The sequence below is a fragment of the Cydia splendana genome, chromosome 13, assembly GCF_910591565.1.
Source record: "Cydia splendana chromosome 13, ilCydSple1.2, whole genome shotgun sequence".
In the NCBI taxonomy this organism is placed as follows: domain Eukaryota; kingdom Metazoa; phylum Arthropoda; class Insecta; order Lepidoptera; family Tortricidae; genus Cydia; species Cydia splendana.
In genome coordinates this window covers 9,161,476-9,184,887 of record NC_085972.1, presented here as the reverse complement: position 1 = coordinate 9,184,887, position 23,412 = coordinate 9,161,476, and the positions used below count along the sequence as shown (strand labels likewise).

At 36.1% G+C, this 23,412-nt stretch overlaps 2 protein-coding genes across 3 annotated transcripts in view; both read left to right on the top strand.

Annotated features, from left to right (window-relative positions):
- Positions 1–4,411: 4,411 nt before the first annotated feature.
- LOC134796560 (SREBP regulating gene protein) lies at positions 4,412–7,958 on the top strand. The gene is made up of 4 exons (XM_063768743.1): positions 4,412–4,712; positions 4,987–5,134; positions 6,248–6,399; positions 7,674–7,958. Exons 1-4 carry the CDS (start codon positions 4,611–4,613, stop codon positions 7,872–7,874), a joined length of 603 nt encoding a protein of 200 aa, XP_063624813.1. The 5' UTR covers positions 4,412–4,610; the 3' UTR covers positions 7,875–7,958.
- A 7,039-nt stretch (positions 7,959–14,997) lies between these two features.
- Positions 14,998–23,412, top strand: part of LOC134795994 (glutathione hydrolase 1 proenzyme-like) — a 34,558-nt gene continuing 26,143 nt past the window's right edge. For both annotated transcript variants that reach the window (XM_063767894.1, XM_063767893.1), the window contains exon 1: positions 14,998–15,072. In XM_063767894.1, coding sequence (XP_063623964.1) covers positions 15,065–15,072 — 8 coding nt within the window. In that variant the 5' untranslated portion in view covers positions 14,998–15,064. The remainder of the gene's footprint in view (positions 15,073–23,412) is intronic.

The window sequence follows — 23,412 nt, the reverse complement described above, 5'->3', positions numbered from 1 at the left end:
GATCTGACTAACTGGCTAGTTGTGTTTGCCAGGCTAAAGTTTAGGAAATATGTTTGAGAAATATAACACAATTATAATATTGTTATGTTGTGTATGGTATGTATAATTATAGTTCAGGGATACTCTTTACATGCTAGTTTGGTAACATTTTGCTCATGCTGCTGTTTTGTGTATGGGCTAAAAATGTTACACATATCGGCTAAATTATATTTGGTATGCTGATAATTAAACAAGGCATTTATATATCAGGAGAATACTGTTAGGAAATTTTATTAACTTGCACATTAGGCTATTCAAGACTTGTCATTTTGGAAATGTGAAAATACTTTTCTAACATTATACCTACACTGCGTCTAGTGCTCCATATGAATGCTGACTACATTATTTTCTTATATTGAACAAACAGGTATGTAAAGCGACTTAAAGCTTCTTTTAAAAAGATACATAGGTACAGTCAACAGCAAAAGTTGCTAAGCGGGCCAGGTATTCAAAATTACCTTGACACACTCTTATTATCTTAATAAAAAAGTCACGTCAAGATCATTTTGAACACCTGGTCCGCTTAGTAACTTTTGCTGCTGACTGTACCTGTTTCAGCAAGTATAAACTAGGATTTCCCATAGGTATATATGTGCAGTAGCTGAGAGCATGAAACAAATTAGCCTAAATAATATATTTTCTTGATGACCAACATAAGGACAACTTATACAAGAATAATCTATTCCATCAATATTTAAGCTCTCAATATTTTTGTTACATATTTAAATAATAAATTTATTTTTCGTCTTGGTTGAGCTGTACACGTATATAAACCGCCGTAGTAGTATTGTCTAACTGAACTCCTGAAGAGAAACTACCTACTCCGAACGCCTCATATTGAGCAAGATTTAATCCTGCAACAAACATATGTAAGGATTAGGTAATGTTGCGAAAGAACGGCGATGTAATCAAAGTTCTTAATACTGTTTTAAAAGTTTACCTTTGTAAATTATGTAGTCGAATCAGTCGCTGAAAATATTAAGATATGTGGGCCTATGGACGGTTTCCAGGACACAATGTGTGGTCTTATTGGATAGATTTAGTCATACGTTTTAATTTTATTTATGCCTTTTAACCCTAAAACAAAAAAAACTGCACATAATCTTAAAAGTTCCCAAGTTCTTCCCATGTTCTTCCAGTACTTGTCATAACCTAAAATTTTAATAATGTGTACTATCAACGAGACCAACGAGTATGATTATACATTGCAGGCTTCGCTTTGCTTAAGGTAATGCACAATCTTATTAAATATCAGAAAATATCACAGGTCACAGCAGAAATATCTCTTGAAATAAAAACGATTCAGAATGTCAACAAACATTTTGGCCACAGATAAAACACAGATGACACGCGATTTTGGAATTATTCGAACACAGTGTTGCTAGCCCGCGATTTTTCAAATTTGCCGCCTTTTTCTACTGACAAGATTTGCTTGACGCAGTATATTTGCATCTTGCATATATTTCGTGATATGAAGATAACAAATATGTTTATCAACAGAATTACTACCTACCAATACCCGCCAGGCTAAACCGGTTGTCAACTTTAGTTCCATTGGTACACAAAGACGGCGCCACTAGTATAAACGTATAAACGGTTGGGGACATTTTTTTGTATGGAGTTACCGTTCTTCTCCTAGTGAGTATTATATTCTTTGGTATGTATTCACACGAAGGCGGTTTTTAAGCGCGGCGCTTTTTTATCGAGCACTGTTCGATTTTCGGCGTTGAGCGTTGGCGTCAAACTGAATAGACCATACGGAAATCCGTGTATCTGTTCTCACAAGCGTTGAAAAAGCGCCGGCGCTGCTGTCAGTTGGCTGTCAAGTGTCAATTTTTGGTGTCAATCGTCAAGATTATTATTAGTTTCACCTTAAAAATGTCAACTTATGCTTACAAATTCCTGAAATATTCAAGCTATATTAGTAGTAATAGCAAAAAAGTATGGCTTTTCTGAGATGCGTACGTGGCAGTACGACTCACTAGTGATTTTTAAGCGTTCATATGAACACAAATATTGGAAACGGTAAAAAAGCGCCAACGTCGGGTTTTAACGCAACGCTTTTTAAGCTGTCGTGCGAATGGGGCCTTAGAGTCTGACAAAAAAGAGTAGAAATTAAAAAGTGGCAATACTGTAGTGTCCCGAAAACATGAAGTTATAAGATGGAGTGAACTGTCACTTTTTTTGCCATACTAAATTTAACCTTATCACCGAGTCAGAAAGACGTTCTTACCAGACTAGAGAAAACGGTCCACTTGGGATAGCAAAGGTGGGTCGCGGTGTCTCACTCGCACATGTTGCCAATGTTAAAAATACCATTGTGGTAGTATTTATATCAATATACTACTGAAATTAAATACCTTCTTATATTATTTAAGTGCTATATTTAGAGTAAGGTATCTCTTAAGATATCTTTTAAGAAATTTGTAAATAATTATGATGTCAATATTATTAACTGCAACAAGCATGTGCACAACAAAAAAAAACATTAATTTTGATATGGTAGACATTGTAATAACTTTGAATATTAATTGGTATCCCTAACGTGTGATGACATGTTATCAAAACACGTGAATGAAAAATTTCTTAAAAATGGTGAATAAATGTTGCGTTAATGGTTGTAGGAGTGAAAGAATTTCTAATTGTGGAATATTGTTTCACAAGAAAGCCACAATTATTACATTTTGCGATAAAAATACAAGTCAACATTGTCAAACTCATTAGGGTGACCATGATGTAGGCACGATGAGAATCAGTGTTACACAATTCTTATTACGTACTTAAAAGTAAGTTTATATAAATAGGTATGTATTTATTTCGACATGTTTAAATTGGTGAAATGAGAGCCAATACAGAATAAATAATTGCCAAAATTGAAATCCAAAGTCCTTAAACATTACAGACACATTTATACATTGTTATAATAATAAAAAAACACATTGATAATAAAATAAAAATAGAACTTGATGGTAATTTACTGACTTTTGGGACGATACCAGAAACGTTACTGGGAATTTACCCTCTTTGGAAAATTTACTGGGAACGGCACATCACTAGTTTCTTTAAATTTCACGACTCTTCTCTTTTCGCACAGATGGCCTACCACCGTGAACACCGAGGTTCGCAAATTGTGGGCATCTTTCTCTTTTACTCCTATAAAGGAGTAATTACAGAGACAGAGAAAGATGCTCGTCAAACGATGCAAACTTCGGTGTCTATGCTCCAGTGACAAGCGTTCTAGTTAAAAACTATAGCAAATGGGCGTAGCGGTCCCACGCGACCCTGTGGCAGTGACGGATTTGCCCTAAGGCCGAGTAGGCCCGGGCATAGGGCGGCCAGATATTTTAAGCGGCATTCTATATGATGGGCGGCTAGTGCTTGCCATGAAGGGCCTGGGACCTAACGCGGCAAATACTGTAAAAAGCTCTCAGGACAGTGGGGGTGTCCTGACAGCCTACCCCGAGCCGCTTTCGACGTGTTGCCTCTTTGTAGCACTTTCGTACGTAAGTGTGACAGAGGGGCGACACGTCGAACGCGGTTCGCGGTAGACCCTCTGGTTCTGTCAGCATATCTGTCTCTCTATCTCTCTCACTCATACCTGTATTCTTGACAGACGTTACGGCGGACCACCTTCCTGAGGATCGACCATGTTCGTGATCCAGCTACTACGCTTATTAATAACAGTTTTTAGAACAACTAAATTAAGTACCTAAGGTTGTGTGAAGCGTTGTACAGAAGAGAAAAAAAAAACTATATTCATCCCTTTTTAGGCCATAATACTAGTACACCGAAAAGACAGTATGATTCTTTATAACTAATATAACTATGCACGAATAAGAAAAGATCCTGGCCAAACTATATATTCAATGTTATCCTAATATCCCACATACATATGACTTATGGTCACCCTAATTAGAAAGAGATGCAACGGCCCACCTTGACTTTTCATGTGGACACACTTTTTGGCTAATGTACACTATCCGGTTTACTCTCTAGGTCCGTGCCCGAAAACGGGACGACACTATAGTATTGCCACTTTTTAATTTCTACTCTTTTTTTCAGACAATAACTAAAGTTGCCTCCAGGTTTTAGTTAAGGAAAAATTCACTGATTCAGGCTGCAAAAAATGTATAACATTTATACATAACATTAGAATTTGATATAACTTTGATGTTTAAAATAACACTTGCACTGCGTGGGCTATCAAAATCACTGCAGACTTTTCTTGGTGTAACTCTATTTACCGCTTGCAAGAAAGATTTGGCTCAAAAATTTCGTAGCCAGGCCACAAAAATAAAAAAAGGTAGTATGTCACTGTCACTAATGAATACGTCAAACGTCAATTGAGTTTTATTAGTACACAACAGAATCGCAATCTAGATAATTACGAGGCTTATAATTTATTATAAAATAAAACAAACATATAGTTGACAGCAATGACGAATATAGAGAGATCATTAATATCTACTCATCACGTTCCATCGTGATAACTTGATAAGTTTAAAAATGGTAGTGCGCACGGGAAGTGTCAACAAAGTTTCTTGTTTCAAATCTCATTTAGAAGATTTAAGATGTGGTACGCGGCTTTAGTCAGGTTTATTCGGAGAAGGCTCGTCTTAGGGATAATATTTGCATCCTCACTGACTTACTGCATCGTCAGTTTATGGAGAGAGGTTAGTTTTTGTCACTCAGTGATTGCACATAAATTCTTCGTTTGTATAATTTAGTGTTATGAAGCTACTTTCGTTTTACCGTTCTTTAGTCTGTAAATCTCATGCCAGTTTCTTATATACACTTTAAATTGTAGAGTTTTTGTAATGAAGAAAAATACAATACATGATTAAATTGACAAGATATTCATGAATAATGATAACCTACTTATAGCGCATTACACTCTTGTTTTAATTATTTGAAACCACCATTTAAATGGATCCCAATTATTTGCAGGGTGGAAGCAGGAACATGGCATACCAGGACATCATGATTGAGAGAAAGCCATTTGTGTGGCGAACACTACAGGAGCACAATGATACACTAGATAATATTGTGTGTAGGAACTCTGTACAGGGGAAAATCTTCATAGTTGACGATAGAGGTAAGAATTATATGACCAAAGTTTATTGGGCGTTTTTGACCCGCTTTATGAACTTTTCCGTACAGAGACCAAACTAGTTTTAAAACAGAGAATTTAATCTCACTTTTCTAAATATGTATTTTTTTTAATGTATCAACCGGTAGAAAAAGGTTATTCAACAGTAGGTATGTGTACGAGATAGTGTTATTAATGTTTTTACTTTCAGCATTGTGCATAAGTGTGGTTCATGCAGCATGATAAACGTTTTATAGCACAATGGCAAATGAAATGTTGTCAATTGTGGATAGGTACCAAAATGCGCATACGACAATTTTTAGATTTTTTAAGCCAACCATATTTTGTATGATTTGGACCTAGCTTTGGACCGCGTGCAGCGCGCCACATACGTCGGGCTACGCCCGATTCTTAGTATAAGGGCGCCTCGGTTTTGGAATGTGTACAGCGCGCCACGTACGTCGGGCTGCTTTGAGTATGAGGGCGCCGAAGGCGCCCGGCTTTGGTAAGCGTACAGCGTGTCACGTACGTCGGGCTACGCCCGACTCTTACAGTATGCGGGTGCCGAGGGCGCCTGGCTTTGGAACGCGTACAGCGCGCCACGTACATCGGGCTATGTTCCAAAACCAGGCGCTTTCGGCGCCCTCATACTAAAAGAGTCGGGCGTAGGTAGCCCGACGTACGTGGCGCGCTGCACGCGGTCCAAAGCCAGGCACCTTCGACTTTCTCATACTAAAAGTGTCGGGCGTAGCCCAACGTACAGTCACCTGCAATAATATGTTACTCTTCGAAGGCCGCAAAAATATGTGACACCGCGATTTTATGGCTCTACAAATAAGATCGAGTCAGATATTTTTGCGGCCTTCGTTGCGTAACATATTATTTCAGATGACTGTACGTGACACACTTGACGCTGTACGCTTACCAAAGCCGGGCGCCTTCGGCGCCCTCATACTCTAAGGCGCATTCCTAATTCCAATAGTTCTGACTTAATTCATTGTAAAAATGCTATAATGATAAGAAATTATTTTTATTTTTTTCTCAATTCTCCCATGGCTTGCAAGAATGCGACTCATACCACTGAGTAGCAGATACATTAGATTAGATTGTCAATTCCAGGCTATGTATGCAAAAGAACCCACATGAACAAGAATGGGTGCTGTGACCCCGATGCCGAGTCGACCAAGAGATACGGCTGTGACAGCTGCAAAGAAAACCATTGCTGTGTTATCTACGAGTTCTGCGTCTCGTGTTGCTTAGACCCGGGCAAGGTAATGTGCCTACCAATTAACCCTTACCAAAGAGATATTTATAATAGGGATGACACATGTTGAATTTGATAACAAAATCTACTTAAATAGATTGAAAATGAGTTATTAATCACAGTAAATTGGACACTAAAATAATATACGAAAAAAAATGTAAGACCTCAGTGTCCTCAGAATAAAAAAAATTTTTTTTGTTCTAAAATCGAAAAAAGAATTTGTACCATTCTATTCCATATTTTTTTTATATATTGAAAATTCTTGATAAAGTGAATATTTTCGGAAATAATTACTCTGAAAGAAAACCATAATGTGCGTCCCGCAAGATGGCCATATCTTCCGTCGCAAGTTTCACGCGGCGCGCCATAAATTTTATTCTCTTCTAATTTCCTGGCTTTACGCCACCTTAAGACTGTCGCGTTTTGAACACATATTAAATCATAATTTTATCAGGTTCATTGTGAATTTACTTTATTTCCTTTACTTTCGATGGGGTGTTACTAATTTACTCTGTGAATCAACATACTAATAAATAAAATAAAATCATAATAACAAATGAAGTAAGTATACACAAATATAGCTTGCCACTAAAGAGTGAGAAAACTATTTTTGGTGTATATCTATAAGCAGCTACAGACACTACAAACAACGCCACATGTACCACCAACTGGGGTGAATAGGGATGGCGGTGTGAATTGGTGACATTGTGACATTTAAGTACCTGATAATTTTCTAAGAACTACCCAAACAAACATATCATGTGATTTAGCATAATAGTAGATTTTGCACGATACAATTTGTGGATAGTCTTTAAGAAATTAGATGTCAGTTCTGGTTTTTATCCCAATTCACCCCGCCATCCCTATTCACCCCAGTTGGTGGTACATGTGGTGTTGTTTGTATTGTCTGTAGCTGCTTATAGATCTATCTATCTAACTATTAAGCCCTTTTATTCTGAGTTAGAGTATGTCTCTAAGCTCAGTGTGCCGCTTGGCAAAGGCCTCCTCTAGCTCTTTCCATTGAGGTCTGTCATGGGCCACTCTTCTCCAGTTCGGGCCCGCTGTGAGTTTGAGTTCATCCTCCCATCTTGTTCGAGGTCTCCTCTGATAGATAGATATACACCAAAAATAATTTTGTCACTCTTTAGTGGCAAGCTATATTTGTGTATACTTCATTTGTTATTATGATTTATACCTATTCACCACTGTTGATCATACATATTATTTTTTGATTATGGATTGACATTGGACTTTCATCATATAATGTTTTTTTTTTTTCAGAGGGACATGTTAGAATTGGTGCTATCAAAACTATCAGCGGAGGAAAATGTTTTATTCCGCTCACTATCAGACGACTATGAGTTGTGCTTGACCAAATGCCGTACCAGCTCGCACAGCGTCCAGCACGAGAACTCCTACAAGGACCCAACACACAAGCACTGCTTTGGGGACGAGCCTACGGGGACGAGAAGCCCTGATTAACAGATGGTTAGCTTTACTATAGTGGTTCATTTTGCTGTATTTTACTCATGAGGGTTTTTCGACTATGCTTTTTATGGCAGTATCAAAAGTTCAATAACACTAAAAGAAGTGTGAAATGAGCTTTGAGAGTTGTAAGGATATGGGAATAGCTCGACCCTCAATCTCTATCAATCTAGGTGGCAGCACCGAGTTGCGTGGTCCTGACATCGGTCAAAGCTATCAAGTTCTTGAAAACCCTTAGGAGAGGCCTGGAATGTGTTCAGTAACATGAAAATCTAAGGAGGTATTATGTACTTAGAATCTGATTTTTTTCTTCTAGGTTAGTTCAGCAATATAATGAGGCACACTAATTTGAGTATTTATAGTTACCATTCATCAGAATGTTCTTGTCAAAATATGTTGTGTCAGTGCTCGAATTTTGCAAAAGATATATTTGTGCTGAAACATTATATGCATAGGTACATATATTTTTACCAATATGTGGTCAGAAGGTGCCAATTGGACAAGGTGTTCAAAATGATCTTGACGCGACTTTATTGTTAAGAGAATAAGAGCGTGTCTAGGTAATTATTAAGGGTTATCCGCAGATGGTCTAGACTCTAGAGCGCAAAATGACTAGTGTGTTGTTTTGCCTAAATCGCAATTAGTCTAAATCGCAAACGGTCTAGAACGCAAAATGCCCACTTTTTATATCACCACATTTTACATAGGTAGGTTCGTTAGGTATCTTCAAATGGCCCGAAGGCCAAACAGCACAGAATAGGAGCCCCGCGGAAGCGGGGCTCCGTCGACATCGCTATAAAGTTGAGATAAAACGGAAAAAATAATGTGGGCATTATGCGTTCTAGGGTGGATTTCAGCACAAAAAATTTCACCATACAAAAAAATATTTTTTTTAAATGTTTAATTTAACACGATTCTAGCTGGGTAAAGTAATGGGGGGCTGTATATTGAGGATATGTATGGTATTTATACAATCATTTGTGGCTTATATTTGAAGTTATCGCTTTCGGAAAATAAAAACGCAAGATGGTGATGACAACCATGGTATGGTAATGACTCTTTTATAGACGGTAATGACACTGCATGTACGGTAATGACGATTTGGGAACTAATTTACATATGTATTAAAAACGTATTAAAAAAACAAAAACTTTTTTTAATTATAAGACTTTAGAACTTTAATAAACATTACAAATAACATGTTTTTGAACATAAGACTAGCTACATAAATTATTTTTAGAAAATTATAAAAAATAGATTTTATTCATATAAATAAATATATAACAAGTATTTTTATTGTATAATTTTAAATAATTTATGTTCCGAAATAGGCAATTTATGTATTCATTTATTTTTTTGGGTTTTTTTAATGTTAAATCATATTAACAATATTGTACTCTTATTATCAGTTTAAACCCGCATCTTCTTTTATCTACTGCATAACTTGGTATTTATGTCATATTATAAAATTACTGGCTTACCAATGAGCTTAATTTTTATGATATATTACTTCTTTTTGATAGTTTGATTCATTGCACAAGTTTGTATTTTTGTTGTTTTATTAATTAACTTTAAAAATAGCTATAATGATTTAAATCCATATATATGTTGTTTAATAGCTAAACATTATAATATATAATCAGTGTTTTATAAGTTGCAAGACCCCTACTTGTAATGCATGTCATAAGTTACAAAATGTTAGGTATTGGGTCCGGTGACTACCCAATGGTATAATTATTAATTGCTGTAATTTTATACATCAATTAATATAATATTATCAAAAAACATAAAGCCATCACGATAGTGAGCCAGTACCGTAGCCTATGGTCGCTTAAAACTTAATATATGTTGCTTGTTTAAATATTTTGTTTTAACACGACTAACATGCAATTACAGACTCTAAGTTGCACGATTTACATTATTGGATTATAAAAAAAAACATTTGTATGTTCTAAGTTCTAATTGACCTAAATTTTGCCTACTTCAGTCAAAATGTTAATTAAAAACTAAGCATCCTCTAGTGTGAAAAAAATAGTTATATCTTCTTCTACATTTATTCTACATTTATAAGGTAGACATTATATAGTGTTAGAAGACATAGAGAACGTTTTTCAAACATACAGCTTAATTTCATAATGAATTATAGCAAAATAACTAGAAAAGTTTCTGAGAACCGTCATCACCATACACATGAAATCATCACCGGTCGTCATTTTTTCCCGGTGATGATGGGTATGGTGTTGACGATTTGAGAGTTTCTTGTTTTTATTTCTAGAATACGAATAATAGTAGTTAATGTCTATGCTACACAATAAACTTCATGTAGTTTGCCATTCATTTCAGTAATTATTTCTAATATATCATTTGTAACTTTTTTAAACCAAAGCATAACGGTGATGATGCTCTGTTGTGACAAACTACGTTTTACAAATTTGTTCGTAATATTTCTCACGATTCAGTGATGTGACTTTATAGTGAAATCATTTTTGGCATTCTATACTAAAGTGAAAAATAGGGCAAGGACCTTTAGCGGTATTTCGTTGTTCATACACCGAGATAAGCTCACATTGACATTACCATGACGGTGTTGACGAATATTCGTGACAAAATTTTAAATATTTTTAAATGTACTTTCTCGGTGAAGGAATTGTTGCATATTTTTTCATGTGTTAAACAACAACATGGAAAAGATATAAGTAAAAGAAAAATCGCAATCGTACGATAGGTATGCTATAATTTTCACTACAAACAAAAAGGTTCAGATTTTTCCGGTCGACGGTGATGATTTTAGACACATAAAACATTTTATATAAAAAAAACTATTAAGTTATTGGAGATGGTAATTGAAGGAACATGAAGATAATAGTTCTTAAAAACATATAAAAAAGTTGCAACTCGCACAACCTACTAGTTTTTTTTATAAAGACCGAACCATAAGTTTTCGCTGGATTTTGAAATCCACCCTCTAGACCGTTTGCGATGTAGACTAATTGCGATTTAGGCAAAACAACACACTAGTCATTTTGCGTTGTAGGCCATCTGCTGATAACCCATTATTAACACCTCGCCCACTTAGCAACTTCTGCTGCTGACTGTACCAATATAATTATAACAATAACGCACGCCGCTGCCGCGCGAACTTATAAGCACTGAAATAGGCAGGACCTCGAGGTAGAGAGATCTTTAAATTTGGACTGGACGTTATACCTAATGATGCTTGTGCATATCTTTTTTACTTAAATTGTAAAATGATACTGCTGTTTTGGAGGTTTGAAGGTTAACGCAATTTATTTATATTAGCTATATTGTTAAGAAACATAGTTAATAACAATTAATATTTAAATGTCCTTGCCAAAGTTGGACTGCGGGGTGGTTTTCACATGTGAACATGCAGTTTATAATAATTAACACATAGTAAATAAGACTTAATTGAAATATTAAGCTAAACTGAGACAATTAAACAATGAAGACATTACATTGGGGTTGGCAACTGTCAAAGGTTTGCATAGATGGCGCCATCATAGCTTGCCCCTTTTTCTATGAGATTAAAGAGCTGGCATCCAGGGCATTAAAAGAACAAAAATTTGACACAATTCTAGGGATTGACAGGGCAAGCTATGATGGCGCCATCTGCTTAATACTTCGACCGGCCAACCCCATTCTGTACAAACTGAACAAACTCGCGGTCTTTGCAATTGTTGTAGATAGCCATAATGGATATTAATAATATTTTGGTATCTTGGTTTGCTTCTGAGAAGACAAAGGAACATTATCACCCAATCATCAAGGATTTTATTGCAGAGAATCGATATATCATTGACCGGGGTGACTTTCAAATGCAGGGGCGACTTTAAAATTCTAGTTTTTAAGCCATAATATATATTTATACGATATTTTTTACAGTACCTGAATATGAGTATATAGTCAGGAAAATTTTCAGTAAATAATGAATAATGGTAATTCTATGGCCGTTTTAAATCTATCAAAGTAACCCCAAATTTTCCAAAGTCACCCCGGTCTACGTACTTAATAGGAGTACACATATATGCCAAGAAGCATTTACGTATATCTCAGGACTGGCCTTACGGGCAATACGAATGGGGCATGAGTGGGTTCAGTACAGCGGTGTGACACCGCTGAGTTCGCATCACGCGCGCGATTGGTCGCAACTAGTTGCGTTACACTGCACGATTGGCTCGAATTCGTGAGTGACACCGCTGAATTAGTACCATTTTTAGTGCCCGTAAGGTCCGTCCTTAGAGATATATGTACGTCAATGCCTAGAAAATTAAAATTCGCACAAGCACATCCACCTAGGGCCTTAAGGAAATTATAATAAATGAGAACACCAAAATATTTTAGTACGTAAGTGCGAGATTATCGTTTAGGCCAATGCAAATGCCTTTACGAAAGAAATAGAGAGTAGGTGACAATTGTACATTTTGAGTCTTAATTCATCCACAATTGATTGATTCTATTGTGTTACGAAAATTATTTAAATAGTAACGTACTTTTTTGTATTGTATTTACCTATGTCATACACATAAGTTTATAGCTTACGCCAACATAGTGACATGCATGTAACTTTAAAAAATATTATTTTTCGTAACATAATGGAATCGATTAAATTAAGACTAATTGCAGTTCTTAACTATGTCATTTTTTTGCAATTCATCCTAGTGACTTGCATATTATCATAGAGAATTTGAAATAGAGAGTTACTGTCATGGTAAACTATGTAGCTACAGTACATTTACTGCCATCTTTCGACAGATTAAACCTGTTAGAACGCCATTTGACTTTGATCATTATTCTTTCACTGATATGTGTTAACTTGTTAAATATTAATATTAACGCCATCTACTCGAGAGTAAGCTGAAGGTTATAGCGCCATCGCTCGAAAATATTGCACCATACCTTTGGCCTACAGCCGAGTAGATGGCGTTAATATTAATATTTAACTGTTAACACATATCAGTGAAACAATAAGGATCAAAGTCAAATGGCGTTCTAACAGTTTTAATCTTCTATCGAAAGATGGCAGTAAATTTACAGTGGCTACATAATTTACTTTGACAATCCGCCTCTATACACTCTATTCTCTTTGACATTATGTTACATAGTCTAACGGCCGGTACAGACGGACTGCAGCCTGACTGCAACTTGTATGGGAATGGGAACTGCACGTCGACGTTGCAATTGGCCTACAGTCGGCGTGCAGTTCCCATACAAATTGCAGTCGGGTTGCAGTTCCCATACAAATGTCAATCGGGTTGCAGTCCGTCTGTATGTAGATACAGACGGACTGTAAAATTTTTACCTAACAGAAAAATAAGAGTGAACTGTAAATATAGCAGTGGCTGATCGAAAATATAGATTGTAAGAATGACCTAGCATGGTATTTTTTTACTATAAAATTGAATTTTAAGATATTTATTTAAAGCACATCTACATACATCACAAATGTTGAGCAAATCGTGCATAAAAATTTGAATTTCTATACCTACTTTATATGTAATAAAACTAATGAATGATCTTCAAATCAGAACCATGTTGATGGATGCTCCAAGTGACATGTAAGCAATTTGAAAATAAATACTATTCAATTGTTAATCAATTTATTTTTATTTTGTATTCCTTATATACAGGGTGTCCCTAGCCATTGGACAAAGCCGAAATGTACATATACATTAGGGTATTTAGAACCAGTATACAAAGTATCATAGCAATCGGTGTAGCGCGCGGTTACGAAAAAATTAACAAATTACTTTTTTTTTACTTTGGAGCAACCTGTATGTATGTGTTAGTAGCTCCTGAGGTAATAAATAGTATGAAACCTTCTTCGACCGTTTTGATTATCTTTTTTATTTATGACATTAATAAGATTCTGACTTTTGACAAATGTCATCATTGCTCCACATTTTCAAACAAATTGTCAAAAGCACTGCCAATGATTAATACAGTATGTTTCTTTTTGTTGTCGATTATTGGAAATAACTTTTGTTTGAAAATTTATTTTTTTATCTTTTGTTCTAATTATAAAAATATTACCGTTAGAGCATTTCTTAGAAGTAACCCTACGTGGGATTTCAGGGTTTGTCCAAAGGCTAAGGTCACGCTGTATAATAACCATTTGTCCTCCTCCGGGAGAGCTATTCGACTTATATATTTGGTATTAAATAATAAATAGAGATGGGCCGAATATTCGGTACCTAATTATTCGATATTCGGCATATTTTTCAATGTTAGTTCGGTTCGAACTGCCGAATATTTACCGAATAAACAAATTATTTTTTAAGGGCGCCCGCTAGCTGGCGCGTGTGCATTTCGCGGTCAGGCGGCTTAGCACGGTCGCGTTTTTATCCCTTGTCACCATGCCTGTCACGTTCTAACAAGTATGTAAGTGCGAAAGGGACGCGCATAGTGATAGTCGATAAAAATGGAACCGTGCTGAGCCCGCAGGCAAGAGACGATTCCGTTTCTTTTCGTAAACATTCCCGGCCGGTCCAGAGGAGAAAGGCCAAAAACACGCGCGGAGTGCAGATCGCGGACCTATATGAACTTGTTTTCAGTGTTCTAGTCACTTTTAGCCCAACCGAATATTTGGTTCGGTATGATCTGAACCGATCATTCGGCCGAATAATTCGGCCAAGTCCATATTCGGTTCATTTCTAATTAATAAATATGTATAGGTACAAGAAAAGTTTAAAGGTATAAAATTAATAATACGTATAGGTATGTACTTACTTATTGATTTGAAGATTTAAATCTATAATATTATTGCATATAATATACCTATATACTTACCTAATGCATGTTTGTCGAAGCAAACATTAAATATTGTAAAATTTAAATACTTTATCTACGCAATGTATAAATAATATTAATTTTATGTAGGTACCTATTCATCAAATGTTATAGAAAAATGTTTGTCATATAAGTGAAATGTAAATTTCTTTTTAGGAAAATAATAATTTAACTTTAACCCGAAATGATGCAATTTCAAACAACTCAAAGTCGATAATCTGCCTTTATTTATTTACATTATTATCTTTCTAATACCTTAGCGTTACTATTACATTCTAGAGATCTTGCTCAATTACGGTAGAGATATCCTTGTATCGCGATCTACCATTCAGTCAGTCGGCACGAGCGCGCTACACCTGACGCATTATAAAACCACTACAATGGTTAGGTGAGATTACAAATTGTGTGTTTTCAATTGTTTTGTGCATGTGATGTGTCAAGGAAAATTGTGAATAAGTATTTTTTGGCAACATTACTTTAATTTAATCATTAAATATCACAATGTTCGCGAGCGTTAAAATTTAAACATTAATACTTTAATCGGTATTATAAAGTGATTGGTAGCTTTAAAATCTCACTTTATGATAAAATTTTATGATAAAATGCATTGACGTGAGTATTAGAACTTCATAATTATTAGTTATGCAGCCACCATTGTAATATAAACGCAATATAAATATAGACTTTGTTTTTATAGAATTGAATGAGAAAAATGCGGTTGACGAATTTAAAAAGATGTGATTGATAAACTTTCTTCGAAAAAGGAAGGACGAAGGCGACGTCCATAGGCTACGTTTACTGCTTACCATCCGGCGGGCTGTATGCTTATTTGTCACCGATGTGGTATGAATACTTTCTGTATGTATTATTATTAATTTTCTCGAAAACCAAATTGTTTCTGCAAAAACCGTTGAACCGATTTTCATCATTTTACACATCTTTCGATCTTTTCCCCATTTTGAAATAACATAGGCACGATTTTGCAAATTGCTCGGCTTTATGTTGTATAGGTGTAATATATAGTATTCTTTATGAAGAACTGGTAGGTAGGGGGAGTCCGAGAAAATTGCCCAGGTGGGAGATTTAAACTTCATATTATACTGTATTAAAAGTCAAAATAATCCCAATATCAAAATATTTCCTTTACCAGCACTCAAATATCACCTAACGATATCTATTAATATCATATCACTTGCATGCTAAAAAATAATAGTTTAGCGTTCTGCACTTTTTTTAATAAAGTGGTTCTATCTCCGACGTGGGCAATTTTCCCGGACTCCCCCATCTACGGTTAGTTTATGGCGAATAACTAATGCTTTGTAATGAGCCCATGAAAGTCTTTTTGCCACTTTGAGCGTGACCGGCAGTGAATTAATCGCCCATAGAGAGTTTATCGGTGCCTTCGGTGGCTTTATTACGTCGATGTCGTGCCCTGTCTGTGCACAGCAGTGAGACGTAATATATAGGAATGTAGGCTAAATTATTATTATGTATTTATTTATTTTTATTATTACATCGTAGCGGAAGGAAATACGGCAGAGGGACCTTTATTTTGGTGCTGGTGCTTAACCGTGACGGTGGTCGCTGGCCTGGCCTTAGTCACATCCTTCATGTTACGTCTTACGACAGTTATGATATGCATTTCCGAAACTACGCACAATCAGTATTCACTGATGCGCTGAAACATAATTATTTCTTGTGACGTTTATTTACCTTCGCGGTTCGCTGACATAGATAGAAAATGCCGGAAATTACATGTTTCTTGTATGGGCCTTTAGAATAGATAGATTAGGCAGCCCAATAAAGGCTTCGTAATAGAGCCATAAGAAATGGTCTCTGAGGAGCTTTTGATCGCAAGGAAACAACGCGCCAAATATATCTGCCACCCTGAATAACTTTTCCAGTTAGAGATAGATCAGAGTAATGACGCATTGAGTTCGCGTTTAAAAGTATCTATTACAATTGTTCTACATGTAATAGAGATATCTACACTTTTGATACGTAGTTTGACTAGTTTGATCCTTTACTTTTGATTCTGACTGTACACATATACCAAAACGGGATCACTAATGCAATATTAGGCATAACGTCTGCGCAATCTGCCAAGAAACAGGTAAATAGTTATGCACATTTTTTACCGATAATTTATCGATTACGCTACCAATTTATTATAATTAGAACTGATATCGCTTTGGTATTAGTAAGTATTTAGATAAAGGATTACTTCTTATGTACCGACACTGCCGACGGTTTTCTTATCTTAAAAAAAAAACTATAAAAATCACGCCTCGAGACGTTTTCGGAGTTGCGAGGTGAGGTGACTCGCACGCTGGAGGAAGGAAGAGTGGAAACATTTTCCTGTTCTTATAATTATAGTTGGTCAAGCAGATCTTGTCAGTAGAAAAAGGCGACAAATTTGAAAAATGTAGGCGCGAAGGGATATTATCTCATAGAAAATTTGAATTTCGCGCCTTTTTCTACTGACAAGTTTTGCTTGACCATCTATATGTCTATCATAATGTTCTATAATAATATTGCAAATTTTTATAAATTTCTGGATGATAATAATAATCAAGTCGTGATAACACTCATATCGCATAATTATAACGCAGACGGCATCTAGATAAAGATTTCCGCAATATAACTAAAACTCGGTAACTCCTGAAATGATAAACCATTATTTGCTCTTTTTATAGACATGCAATACAATATACATAAGTACCTACTGTAAATTTCTTTAGCTTACAAATAAAGATCTATAATTAGAAGACAAGGTAAGTATACGAAGCTCCAGGAAATAATATATGTAGACTTACTATGTGTTTATATTCCTACTAGGTACCGATTATGAATTAAAATAAGTAAAATTAAATTATAAATAGATACTTTTCATGTTAACACATACTAACGTAATAGCAGTATGAAATACAAATTAACCTTCCTACAACTAAAATTAATATATGTACCTACACAGGATATAAGAAACTATTTTTAGATATAGGTAGATAGAATCAATCATCATCATCATCCCCATCCCACGCAGACAAAGTCGCTGGCAGAAGCTAGTAGAGTAATATGTAGTACATTACGATACAAGTGCGAAAAATAGAAAACCTATTCGCACATGCATCATACAACGTTTTACAGTAGGTACAGTCACCTGCAATGTTATTCTTCGAAGGCCGCAAAAATATGTGACACGCTCTTATGGCTCTACAAATAAAATCGTGTCAGATATTTTTGCGGCGTTTGTTGTGTAACATATTATTGCAGGTGACTGTACATATATATGGCCCTTTAAATTTTCAACATAGTTACGTAATGTGCTAATTATAGCACTAGTACGGTAAAGTAGCACCATATGTACCTACTTTAAAAATCATTAACAAACTTCAATCGAGTTTTGATATTAGATATTACAAGTTGATTATGTAATACCATAAGAGACCCATAACCAAAGAGTATAATAATATATGTATAGCCCATAACCTTTATAATAAAGACACGGCCCTCATGGGATAAAGTAGATGGCGTTGCAACAGGTACAAGGGTGGTAGTCAGCCAGGAGACAACAGTAGCATAGTTTGATAAGAAATGTTACGCGTTCTCTATTGACAGTATTGTCGTCCATGCAGTGTTCGCGTATTAAGACGTCATTTCACCTACAAGCTTTTATTTAGGTACGTGCCATTGTTAACTTATCTGTAACTGATTCTAAAGAAAGTTGGCATACTTATCTTATCATTTATCAGATACCTACGTGATAGTGCAAAGTTATGATGACGTCCATAGATGACGTCGAGTTGAACTGATCTGATGATGGAGACCGAAAGTAACCTAGCTTTGAAGCTCTGTGATACGTAAAGCAACCCAAACTTTAAATATTAACAGAAGACGATTGTTTAAAGAAAAGTACGCGATAAAAGCTTGCTTTAAAATATCTACGAAGACTTTCGAAGGCTGCCGTCAGTCTCCAGTCCAGAAGTTAGCTACTCAGTTTTGTAGACCACAAAGAAATACGATCTGTAGAAATACGATCCAAATATTTGGTCAGTGATTGTACAGATTTCGTAATCGACTTATAGAAAATAGAAAGCGTGACATGAGATTATTATAAATTTGAGAAATTCTGGGCTATGTTATGTATATTGTATCTATACATATAATAAAGCTGGAGAGGGTCGAAAGTCTGTACATGGAAGATATTCGAAAAAAAGTTGGCTGGGGATACTTAGAATCGATAACAGAACACGTTCCAACAGTTTTTAGATTTTTTGTCTGTTTATCTGTTTATCTGTTTGTCTGTTTATTTGAACGCGCATCACGTGAAAACGGCTGAACGGATTTTGATGCAAACTTTACTAATCTGTCAAGAACATCCCCGTCCAGGTTATAGGCTATAAAAATTCAACCCCTAAAAGGGGGGGTAGCCACAACACTCGATTGACTTAAGTTTGCCCCTGAATCTTATGGCGCTACTTAGGAAAGAGGGGCAAACTTTTTTCAAATATGTACTACCACTACAGGAGTACCCTGGTAAACTAACAGATGGCGCTGAATGTAACACGTGTTGACATGAATAAGCCACCGAGGAAGGATTTTGCCAAATTAACTCTAAGTTTAGAAGAGGGGGTATGGATATCAACAAATTTAATTGAATAATTATGTTGATTTAATAATACAACAAAATTAAACGACAGTAAATTAATTGCCCCTCATTGCACAGTGCCGTCTTTTGGGGAACTGAGTAAACATTAAGTAATCAAGAAAAATGTGTTTACATAGTTACGTAGTGGTAAAATAAACACACATATCAACACGCGTATAATTGCATAATTATTAATTTTCTCCGTCATGAATATACCTAATCGTAATTATATCGCATCCATATTCATACGTATCGCCGGCCACGAAGGTGGGTACTTTGAAAAAAAAACATTGACCTCTGTCATTTGCAGTGCCGGATTAACCCTTTTAAGCAAAATAAGCACTTGCTTAGGGCACCACGTCTAGGGGGCACCAAAACCGTAGGCAAAAAAAGACCCTTAAATATCGAGCCCTATGCGAAGCTAGGCTGATAAAAAACTGTCCCATCCCTTCTCTGTATGAAATCCTGGATTAGCGCCTGGATGGGACTAAAAATAAAAATGTACAACTGTCTATCAAAGCGTGGTTATTATATCGAAAAAATTTCGCGCTCGCTTCGCTCGCGTTTTCAATAACTTTCTAAGGTATGATAAAAGTGACATTCGGGTGGCGACTGCAGCAGCATTACTCTGTTGAAAATTTATTGCTGCAGCACTGTCAATTTTCGTGATAAAATGATGTGACTGATTTCCATACTAAAAGTAAAAATGTACAACTGTCTATCAAATTGCGTTTTTTATATCGAAAAATTTTCGCGCTCGCTTCGCTCGCGTTTTCAATAACTTCCTAAGATATGATAATTAGGTGACATTCGGGTGGCGACTGCAGCAGCATTATTCTGTTGCAACGTTACTGCTGCAGCACTGTCAATTTTCGTGATAAAATGTTGTGACTGATTTCCATACTAAAAGTAAAAATGTACAACTGTCTATCAAATTGCGTTTTTTATATCGAAAAATTTTCGCGCTCGCTTCGCTCGCGTTTTAATAACTTCCTAACATATGATAAAGGTGACATTCGGGTGGCGACTGCAGCAGCATTATTCTGTTGCAACGTTACTGTTGCAGCACTGTCAATTTTCGTGATAAAATGATGTGGCTGATTTCCATACTAAAAGTAAAAATGTACAACTGTCTATCAAATTGCGTTTTTTATATCGAAAGATTTTCGCGCTCGCTTCGCTCGCGTTTTCAATAACTTCCTAAGATATGATAAAGGTGACATTCGGGTGGCGACTGCAGCAGCATTGTTCTGTTGCAACTTGCAACGTTACTGCTGCAGCACTGTCAATTTTCGTGATAAAATGTTGTGACTGATTTCCTTACTAAAAGTAAAAATGTACAACTGTCTATCAAATTGTGTTTTTTATATCAAAAAATTTTCGCGCTCGGTTCGCTCGCGTTTTCAATAACTTCCTAAGATATGATAATTAGGTGACATTCGGGTGGCGACTGCAGCAGCATTATTCTGTTGCAACGTTACTGCTGCAGCACTGTCAATTTTCGTGATAAAATGTTGTGACTGATTTCCATACTAAAAGTAAAAATGTACAACTGTCTATCAAATTGCGTTTTTTATATCGAAAAATTTTCGCGCTCGCTTCGCTCGCGTTTTAATAACTTCCTAACATATGATAAAGGTGACATTCGGGTGGCGACTGCAGCAGCATTATTCTGTTGCAACGTTACTGTTGCAGCACTGTCAATTTTCGTGATAAAATGATGTGGCTGATTTCCATACTAAAAGTAAAAATGTACAACTGTCTATCAAATTGCGTTTTTTATATCGAAAGATTTTCGCGCTCGCTTCGCTCGCGTTTTCAATAACTTCCTAAGATATGATAAAGGTGACATTCGGGTGGCGACTGCAGCAGCATTGTTCTGTTGCAACTTGCAACGTTACTGCTGCAGCACTGTCAATTTTCGTGATAAAATGTTGTGACTGATTTCCTTACTAAAAGTAAAAATGTACAACTGTCTATCAAATTGTGTTTTTTATATCAAAAAATTTTCGCGCTCGGTTCGCTCGCGTTTTCAATAACTTCCTAAGATATGATAATTAGGTGACATTCGGGTGGCGACTGCAGCAGCATTATTCTGTTGCAACGTTACTGCTGCAGCACTGTCAATTTTCGTGATAAAATTATGTAACTGATTTCCATACTAAAAGTAAAGATGTACAACTGCCTATCAAATTGCGTTTTTATATCGAAAAATTTTCGCGCTCGCTTCGCTCGCGTTTTCTATAACCTTCTACGATATGATAAAGGTAACTTTCGGGTGGCGACTGCAGCAGCATTAGGTACTCTGTTGCAACGTTACTGCTGCGGCACTGTCAATTTTCGTGATAAAATAATGTAACCGATTTCCATTCTCAGCTGTAATGCGGCAATGAACGTCAATTTACCAAAAAAATTCAATGTAATCTTGATGACCCTAGGGAGACGGGCACCATGGTCTAGAAATGCTTAGGGCATCAAAATATCTTAATCCGGCACTGGTCGTTTGCGGAGTCAAACGATTTGGGACTCGCATTTTATACGCATTTCCATGCCTTCCCGAAAAAAATCGAATCATTCGCGAAAGTCTCGCAACGCATTGAGGTTACAAAGGGCACGTGGTCTTCCTCAGGAGTCTGAAGAAGACCACGGTGAGTGGCGCTCTAGCCAGGCAGGCCGCTTCGCTTTCGCTCGCGCGACCTTACTGTATCGTCCGATATAGGTACACCTACTACTCGGTCGTTTAAATCACGTGTAAAATTTTAATAAGGGCGAAAAAAACTATTGATTTTGAAGTGTAGTTTTATTTAGTAGTAACTGTAAAATATTTTATCTGGACTACAATCCTCTAGCATATCCATCTGTCAACTTTACTTCAAGTTCCGCCTCCAGAAATTAGGATTAGAAATTAGCCGCTTACTGACACAGACCGAATTCCACGCGGGCGGAGCCGCGGGCACAGCTAGTAGTTAAATATTTTTCAAATTAACTAATGTCTAAAAATACAGAGTGATTCAGGGGACGTGAGCAGGACTAACACTGCGCATATCGTTCATTATAAGCAACTGTTTCGTATGAGTATTAGTGAGGTTAACGTTAATTTTCTAGTCGTGTTGAAAAAAAAAGTTATTAATTTTTTTACGACATGCATGGTCACCCTAAAATTAGAATACTAAACTACCGATAGGTATTCTGTGTCAAATTGATTGTCATTACTGTCATCACGGTCTGGTTACTTTTGAAAACTCGTATCTCACTCAAGTTTGACAGTTTATTTTCTTCGTAATCAAAATGCCATTACGGTTAAAGAGGTTTTATGTTTATTAATTAGGTCCTGTAGGGTGACCATGATTGTTGAGAATTAAATTTGCCCTCACCAAAAAGTAAAAAAAAATAGGAAGAAGTGTTGTTGTTTCTCCTAAATACGACGGTGATCGATCAATTATCAGTTACTGAGTGTGCAGGATTAGTCCTGCTCACGTCTCATGAATCATCCTGTATATCTATCACTCCTGTCAGGCAATAGATACCATGAAAAACATCAAGTGTCTGGGCGGTAAAGTTTCATTTCGTGATGTCTTCAGAAAGCAAATGCCGACTAGAATGGCATCTATAATTCCTTAAGTTTATCACCGCTGAAAACTATAATAGTTATTTACGATACAAATGCGGAAAGTAGAAAATTCGCAACGAGTGGTGATAAATCGACACGAGTTGCGAATTACCTATTCGCACGTGTATCGTACAACGTTTTACAGTACATTCGACATATGCACGGAAAGTGCTTATTTCCGCACTAATGCGAGAAAGTAGCACCATATGTACTGTAAAAAACATTGAAAACATACAAACTTATACAAACTCATTATTACTTACTTATCTAAACAATCCTTATTGCGGAGTTGCAGTCGAGAACAAAAGAACGAAAGTTGGTACAGATGTAGTGCATTATGTATGTTTGTATGTATGTATGTATATATGTATGTATGTATGTATGTATGTATGTCACTTTATTGCACATAAACAGGTTTACATAAAACGGACATAAACAAAACAAAAATAAAAATGTTATGTACAAAGGCG

What these genes read in the sequence shown, in the direction of transcription:
- LOC134796560 (XM_063768743.1), top strand. Translation starts at nt 4,611, where the DNA reads ATGTGGTACGCGGCTTTAGTCAGGTTTATTCGGAGAAGGCTCGTCTTA. An exon ending in TCGTCAGTTTATGGAGAGAG is followed by an intron (nt 4,713 to 4,986) that starts GTTAGTTTTTGT and finishes AATTATTTGCAG; the next exon opens with GGTGGAAGCAGGAACATGGC. An exon ending in GTTGCTTAGACCCGGGCAAG is followed by an intron (nt 6,400 to 7,673) that starts GTAATGTGCCTA and finishes TTTTTTTTTCAG; the next exon opens with AGGGACATGTTAGAATTGGT.